This window comes from Coregonus clupeaformis, chromosome 23 (genome assembly GCF_020615455.1).
Source record: "Coregonus clupeaformis isolate EN_2021a chromosome 23, ASM2061545v1, whole genome shotgun sequence".
In the NCBI taxonomy this organism is placed as follows: Eukaryota; Metazoa; Chordata; class Actinopteri; order Salmoniformes; family Salmonidae; genus Coregonus; species Coregonus clupeaformis.
Genome location: NC_059214.1, coordinates 50,715,427 through 50,723,733, shown reverse-complemented (window position 1 = coordinate 50,723,733; position 8,307 = coordinate 50,715,427). Strand labels below are relative to the sequence as shown.

The following is an 8,307-nucleotide window of genomic DNA, read 5'->3' as shown; positions in this document are numbered from 1 at the left end:
CTGCAGAGCTAACATCCTTCCCTCCCCTTTCTAGTCCCAGTTTGCCCCATAGCTGTTTGTCTACATACATGCTCCCAGAGCACAGATACATAGGAGTAAATGCATGGGAGAGAGGACTCAACAGAGCTAATAGCTAATCTCCACCGGTGGCTGAATAAATGTTCCATTCACTGGTTCCAGATACACTGTCGCATGGTTGGTCACGCTTCTTGAATGGACTCACGTGCTCAAATGTTTTTTTCAGCGCTGCGCCCCAACGGACCGTGAGAGCAAGACGCACAAGTTTTCAGAGTTGCGTCTGTGACGGAATGTTGTTGGGAACTTCAGTGGATACTCTGCATCTTGAAATATGAATGTATTTTATTGTAAAACCTGAGGAAATTGTAAGGATATTCTTCTGGTAGTCAGATTTGCTGGATGATGCACAGTTCATGACTTCCCTTGGGTCTGATGGGGGCGTTGTATAGTTGTTGCTGGCGGAGTCATGAGGAGAACAAAGATGAGGAGAACTCTATTTTACGGTAAGAATATTAAGATTTACGGTAAGAATATTATTTTTTTATGATACACTTCATATTTCGTCACGTTTCGTCTGGAATATCATGTGCATGCTTTTTTTTTATGACAGGCTTTATTAAAATAGTGGGCATGCAATGGGAACCTATTCTAGTCTATTTAATTCGGACCTAGAGATTCTTCTGAATGGGGAATATATATATATAGCATAGTCTTTTTTTTTTTCATGGCACACTGCCCAAGATATAAAACAAGCAGCGTTTGTGAAGCCTCTGTAATCTGGTATGTAGGCTATGTTTAGGAGAATCTCTCAGGTCAGCATGTGTTTAGGCTACTCCTTACTGAACCACAGCATTTTCACGGGGCAAGGCTCAGTCCAATCAGTGATCCTGGGACTATAAGGAACCAGAACCAGAACCAAATCTGTGACAAGAGACAGAGAGACTACTTCAACATGAACTTAAACTTATCTCTGGTCTTCCAGATATGAGACTTCCAAAATGCAGAGCGCCAGGACTCGGACCTCCTCCAGGACTCGGACCTCCAAGACGCAGACCTCCAGAGCCAGCGTGTCCAGCCACAGTGACCCAAGCCCGGGTCAGGAGGGCCTGCCTTGGAGGACAGAGGAGCAGGAGTGGGTCCCCTGGAGCAGCCCCAGGACCTCCATGGGTGATGCAGAGTCGGACGGAGAGCTCCAAGCCTTCATCATGATGAGGAACGAGGCAGATACGTACACAGAGGTGAGAGAGACAGAGCCTGCCCTAAGCTGGGGAACAAATACTACACGATACAGAGCTTGGTCAGGGCACAACCTGTCCACTCGGGTACACCGAAGGTGTACTAGATTAATAATAATAATATGCCATTTAGCACACGCTTTTATCCAAAACGACTTACAGTCATGCGCGCATAAATTTTTACGTATGGGTGGTCCCGGGGATCGAACCCACTACCCTGGGCGTTACAAGCGCCGTGCTCTACCATTTGAGCTACAAACCTGTTCTGTAGGTTACTGGACAACGAGCAGTGGTGTAAAGTAAAGTTAGTAAAAATACTTTAAAGTACTACTTAAGTAGTTTTTTGGGGTATCTGTACTTTACTTTATTATTTATATTTTTGACTACTTTTACTTCACTACATTCCTAAAGATAATGATGTACTTTTTACTCCATACATTTTCCCTGATAACCAAATGTACTTAACCAATAACATTTTAAATGCTTAACAGGACAGGAAAATTGTCAAATTCACACACTTATCAAGAGAACTTCCCTGGTCATCTCTACTGCCTCTGATCTGGTGGACTCACTAAATACAAATGCTTTGTTTGTAAATGATGCCCGAGTGTTGGAGTGTGCCCCTGGCTAGCCGTAAATGATGCCCGAGTGTTGGAGTGTGCCCCTGGCTAGCCGTAAATGATGCCCGAGTGTTGGAGTGTGCCCCGGGCTAGCCGTAAATGATGCCCGAGTGTTGGAGTGTGCCCCTGGCTAGCCGTAAATGATGCCCGAGTGTTGGAGTGTGCCCCGGGCTAGCCGTAAATGATGCCCGAGTGTTGGAGTGTGCCCCTGGCTAGCCGTAAATGATGCCCGAGTGTTGGAGTGTGCCCCGGCTGCCGTGAAATGATGCCCGAGTGTTGGAGTGTGCCCCTGGCTAGCCGTAAATGATGCCCGAGTGTTGGAGTGTGCCCCTGGCTAGCCGTAAATGATGCCCGAGTGTTGGAGTGTGCCCCTGGCTGGCAGTAAATGATGCCCGAGTGTTGGAGTGTGCCCCTGGCTAGCCGTAAATGATGCCCGAGTGTTGGAGTGTGTCCCTGGCTAGCCGTAAATGATGCCCGAGTGTTGGAGTGTGTCCCTGGCTAGCCGTAAATGATGCCCGAGTGTTGGAGTGAGCCCCTGGCTAGCCGTAAATGATGCCCGAGTGTTGGAGTGTGCCCCTGGCTAGCCGTAAATGATGCCCGAGTGTTGGAGTGTGCCCCTGGCTAGCCGTAAATGATGCCCGAGTGTTGGAGTGTGCCCCTGGCTAGCCGTAAATGATGCCCGAGTGTTGGAGTGTGCCCCTGGCTAGCCGTAAATGATGCCCGAGTGTTGGAGCGCGTCCCTGGCTAGCCGTAAATGATGCCCGAGTGTTGGAGTGTGTCCCTGGCTAGCCGTAAATGATGCCCGAGTGTTGGAGCGTGCCCCTGGCTAGCCGTAAATGATGCCCGAGTGTTGGAGTGTGCCCCTGGCTAGCCGTAAATGATGCCCGAGTGTTGGAGTGTGCCCTGGCTAGCCGTAAATGATGCCCGAGTGTTGGAGTGTGTCCCTGGCTAGCCGTAAATGATGCCCGAGTGTTGGAGTGTGCCCCTGGCTAGCCGTAAATGATGCCCGAGTGTTGGAGTGTGCCCCTGGCTAGCCGTAAATGATGCCCGAGTGTTGGAGTGTGCCCCTGGCTAGCCGTAAATGATGCCCGAGTGTTGGAGTGTGCCCCTGGCTAGCCGTAAATGATGCCTGAGTGTTGGAGTGTGCCCCTGGCTAGCCGTAAATGATGTCTGAGTGTTGGAGTGTGCCCCTGGCTAGCCGTAAATGATGCCCGAGTGTTGGAGTGTGCCCCTGGCTAGCCGTAAATGATGCCCGAGTGTTGGAGTGTGCCCCTGGCTAGCCGTGAAATGATGCCCGAGTGTTGGAGTGTGCCCTGGCTAGCCGTAAATGATGTCTGAGTGTTGGAGTGTGCCCCTGGCTAGCCGTAAATGATGCCCGAGTGTTGGAGTGTGCCCCTGGCTAGCCGTAAATGATGCCCGAGTGTTGGAGTGTGCCCTGGCTAGCCGTAAATGATGCCCGAGTGTTGGAGTGTGCCCTGGCTAGCCGTAAATGATGCCCGAGTGTTGGAGTGTGCCCCTGGCTAGCCGTAAATGATGCCCCGAGTGTTGAGTGTGTCCCTGGCTAGCCGTAAATGATGCCCGAGTGTTGGAGTGTGTCCCTGGCTAGCCGTAAATGATGCCTGAGTGTTGGAGTGAGCCCCTGGCTAGCCGTAAATGATGCCCGAGTGTTGGAGTGTGCCCCTGGCTAGCCGTAAATGATGCCCGAGTGTTGGAGTGTGCCCCTGGCTAGCCGTAAATGATGCCCGAGTGTTGGAGTGTGCCCCTGGCTAGCCGTAAATGATGCCCGAGTGTTGGAGTGTGCCCCTGGCTAGCCGTAAATGATGCCCGAGTGTTGGAGTGTGCCCCGGCTAGCCGTAAATGATGCCCGAGTGTTGGAGTGTGCCCCCTGGCTAGCCGTAAATGATGCCCGAGTGTTGGAGTGTGCCCCGGCTAGCTGTAAATGATGCCCGAGTGTTGGAGTGTGCCCCTGGCTAGCCGTAAATGATGCCCGAGTGTTGGAGTGTGCCCCTGGCTAGCCGTAAATGATGCCCGATTGTTGGAGTGTGCCCCTGGCTAGCCGTAAATGATGCCCGAGTGTTGGAGTGTGCCCCTGGCTAGCCGTAAATGATGCCCGAGTGTTGGAGTGTGCCCCTGGCTAGCCGTAAATGATGCCCGAGTGTTGGAGTGTGCCCTGGCTAGCCGTAAATGATGCCCGAGTGTTGAGTGTGCCCCCTGGCTAGCCGTAAATGATGCCCGAGTGTTGGAGTGTGTCCCTGGCTAGCCGTAAATGATGCCCGAGTGTTGGAGTGTGTCCCTGGCTAGCCGTAAATGATGCCCGAGTGTTGGAGTGTGTCCCTGGCTAGCCGTAAATGATGCCCGAGTGTTGGAGTGTGCCCCTGGCTAGCCGTAAATGATGCCCGAGTGTTGGAGTGTGCCCCTGGCTAGCCGTAAATGATGCCCGAGTGTTGGAGTGTGCCCCTGGCTAGCCGTAAATGATGCCCGAGTGTTGGAGTGTGCCCCTGGCTAGCCGTAAATGATGCCCGAGTGTTGGAGCGCGTCCCTGGCTAGCCGTAAATGATGCCCGAGTGTTGGAGTGTGTCCCTGGCTAGCCGTAAATGATGCCCGAGTGTTGGGCGTGCCCCTGGCTAGCCAGTAAATGATGCCCGAGTGTTGGAGTGTGCCCCTGGCTAGCCGTAAATGATGCCCGAGTGTTGGAGTGTGCCCCTGGCTAGCCGTAAATGATGCCCGAGTGTTGAGTGTGCCCCTGGCTAGCCGTAAATGATGCCCGAGTGTTGGAGTGTGCCCCTGGCTAGCCAGAAATGATGCCCGAAGTGTTGGAGTGTGTCCCTGGCTAGCCGTAAATGATGCCCGAGTGTTGGAGTGTGTCCCTGGCTAGCCGTAAATGATGCCCGAGTGTTGGAGTGAGCCCCTGGCTAGCCGTAAATGATGCCCGAGTGTTGGAGTGTGCCCTGGCTAGCCGTAAATGATGCCCGAGTGTTGGAGTGTGCCCCTGGCTAGCCGTAAATGATGCCCGAGTGTTGGAGTGTGCCCCTGGCTAGCCGTAAATGATGCCCGAGTGTTGGAGTGTGCCCTGGCTAGCCGTAAATGATGCCCGAGTGTTGGAGCGCGTCCCTGGCTAGCCGTAAATGATGCCCGAGTGTTGGAGTGTGTCCCTGGCTAGCCGTAAATGATGCCCGAGTGTTGGAGCGTGCCCCTGGCTAGCCGTAAATGATGCCCGAGTGTTGGAGTGTGCCCCTGGCTAGCCGTAAATGATGCCCGAGTGTTGGAGTGTGCCCCTGGCTAGCCGTAAATGATGCCCGAGTGTTGAGTGTGTCCCTGGCTAGCCGTAAATGATGCCCGAGTGTTGGAGTGTGCCCCTGGCTAGCCGTAAATGATGCCCGAGTGTTGGAGTGTGCCCCTGGCTAGCCGTAAATGATGCCCGAGTGTTGGAGTGTGCCCCTGGCTAGCCGTAAATGATGCCCGAAAGTGTTGGAGTGTGCCCCTGGCTAGCCGTAAATGATGCCCGAGTGTTGGAGTGTGCCCCTGGCTAGCCGTAAATGATGTCTGAGTGTTGGAGTGTGCCCCTGGCTAGCCGTAAATGATGCCCGAGTGTTGGAGTGTGCCCCTGGCTAGCCGTAAATGATGCCCGAGTGTTGGAGTGTGCCCCTGGCTAGCCGTAAATGATGCCCGAGTGTTGGAGTGTGCCCCTGGCTAGCCGTAAATGATGTCTGAGTGTTGGAGTGTGCCCCTGGCTAGCCGTAAATGATGCCCGAGTGTTGGAGTGTGCCCTGGCTAGCCGTAGAATGATGCCCGAGTGTTGGAGTGTGCCCCTGGCTAGCCGTAAATGATGCCCGAGTGTTGGAGTGTGCCCCTGGCTAGCCGTAAATGATGCCCGAGTGTTGGAGTGTGCCCCTGGCTAGCCGTAAATGATGCCCGAGTGTTGGAGTGTGTCCCTGGCTAGCCGTAAATGATGCCCGAGTGTTGGAGTGTGTCCCTGGCTAGCCGTAAATGATGCCTGAGTGTTGGAGTGAGCCCCTGGCTAGCCGTAAATGATGCCCGAGTGTCACAAGCCGGGTTAGAACTCCGGTCTCCGATGTGTAGAGCTGGGGGTACTACCCCTTAGCCACAGAGGAAATGTTGTAGGACCCAAATGAAACACCCAAGGCAATACTCCAGGCAAGTAGATTTAATATTCCAAAACAGGAGGCAAAACAAAACAACTCCACGAGGGGAGAAAAACAAACTAAAGATAACTTCAACAACTTACTAGGACAGACACGGTGAGACAAAGCAGGAGACACACAGTCAGGACGCAATAACCAAGTGAGAAACAAGGGGAAAACACACAGCTAAAATACTCAAGGGGAAACAAGGCACAGGTGACATAGATAAGCTAATTAGGACACATGAGGAAAAACTAAGGCAAAAGGGGAACACAGCTGACCTCTAGAGGCCAGGAGACAAACAGGGGAAGCAGGAAGCTGACAGGACCCCCTCCTCTAGGAACGACTCCTGACGTTCCTTCCAGAACACCCTGGCCCCAGGGTGCGAAAATCTCGGATCAACCCTGGGTCCAGGATGTCCCTGGCTGGAACCCAGGAGCGCTCCTCTGGCCCGTAGCCCTCCCAGTCCACCAGATACTGCAGAGAGTTCTGGACCCTCCGGGAGTCCAGTATCCGGCGGACTGTGTAGGCTGGCTGGCCGTCTATGATCCTGGGAGGTGGCGGGGGTCTGTGTGGGGGGCAAAAGGAGAAGACAAGACAGGTTTAAGGAGTGAAACATGGAAAGTGGGGTTAACTCTAAGGGAGCGAGGCAGAACTAAACGATACGACACAGGGTTAACCTTTCTAGAAATGCGGAAAGGGCCGATGTATCTCTGGGAAAGCTTCTTGGATTCGACCCGGAGGGGCAAGTTCTTAGTGGCCAACCAAACTCTCTGACCAGCTCGGAAACTAGGGGCCGTCCGGCGGTGGCGATTAGCCTGACTTTGGTATCTCTGGGAGGTCCGAAGGAGGGTACACCTGGCCTTCTTCCAGGTCCGCCTACAGCGTTGGACAAAGCGCTGGGCCGAGGGAACACCAACTTGCGCCTCTTCCTCTGGAAACAAAGGAGGGTTGTAACCGAACTGGCATTCGAAGGGGGACAATCCGGTGGCTGAGGACTGGAGGGTGTTGTGGGCATATTCAGCCCAAATGATATAGGTGGCCCAAGACGTGGGATTACTGGCCGCCATACACCGCAGGGTGGTCTCCAGATCCTGATTAATCCGTTCCGTTTGGCCATTAGACTCTGGATGGAATCCTGACGATAGGCTGGCTGTGGCCCCAATAAGCCTGCAGAAGGCCCCCCAAAACCGGGATGAGAATTGGGGACCTCGGTCAGAGACCACGTCCAGGGGAATGCCAAATATCCGGAAGACATGGTTCATGAGGAGCTCAGCAGTCTCCTTAGCCGAGGGCAGCTTGGGCAGGGGAATAAACCGGGCAGCCTTAGAGAAACGGTCTACCACCACAAGGATGACGGTGTTGCCCTGGGATAGAGGAAGTCCCGTAACAAAGTCCAGCGAAAGGTGTGACCATGGCCTTCGAGGAACAGGTAAGGGATGGAGCAGTCCCTGGGGTCGCTGGCGTGTCGACTTTCCCTGGTAGCACACAGGGCAGGCCTCAACGTAGACCTGCACGTCCTTCTTGATGGACGGCCACCAAAACCGCCGTCGGAGGAACTCCAGTGTGCGAGCACTGCCAGGATGGCATGTCAAGGGCGACTCATGACCCCACTGCAAGACGCGGGCCCCGAACCGAGAGAGGAACGTACAGGCGACCGGCAGGACCACCGCCTGGATCGGGCTCATGGGCAAGAGCTTCTCTCACCCCTCTTTCTAGTTCCCACTGAAGAGGTGCGACGATCCTAGACCTCGGAATAATCGATGCCAAGGGCTTCTCTTGTACCTCGGGAGAATAGACTCCGAGACAGAGCATCCGGCTTGACGTTCTTGGTGCCAGGTCGGTAAGTCAGGATGAACTGGAATCGATTAAAGAAAAGGGACCATCGTGCTTGCCGAGGGTTCATCCGCTTAGCCTGTTGGAGATATTCCAGGTTCTTGTGGTCTGTGAGAACCTGGAAAGGGTGCTGAGCCCCCTCAAGCCAATGGCGCCACTCTTCCAAGGCCAGTTTAACCGCAAGCAACTCTAGATCCCCCACGTGGTAGTTGCGCTCGGCCTCAGACAGGCGGCGAGACATGAAGGCACAAGGGTGTAATCTCCCATCCGCACCCCTCTGTGACAGGACGGCTCCCACCCCCCACCTCTGAGGCGTCCACCTCCACCACGAAAGGTCTCTCTGGGTCAGGGGTCACCAGAATCGGAGCAGAAGTGAAGCGGCGCTTGAGATCCTCGAAGGCCCCTGCTGCTTCCGGACCCCAGTGAATCTTGGTCCCTCCTCCCTTGGTAAGCGTC

At 54.1% G+C, this 8,307-nt stretch overlaps 1 protein-coding gene across 1 annotated transcript in view; it reads left to right on the top strand.

Annotated features, from left to right (window-relative positions):
- Positions 1-265: 265 nt before the first annotated feature.
- The window catches only part of LOC121536172 (melanoregulin-like), a 30,312-nt gene continuing 22,270 nt past the window's right edge, over positions 266-8,307 (top strand). Inside the window, exons 1-2 of the mRNA XM_041843449.2 lie at positions 266-521; positions 1,001-1,256. Coding sequence (XP_041699383.1) covers positions 451-521; positions 1,001-1,256 — 327 coding nt within the window. The 5' untranslated portion in view covers positions 266-450. The remainder of the gene's footprint in view (positions 522-1,000; positions 1,257-8,307) is intronic.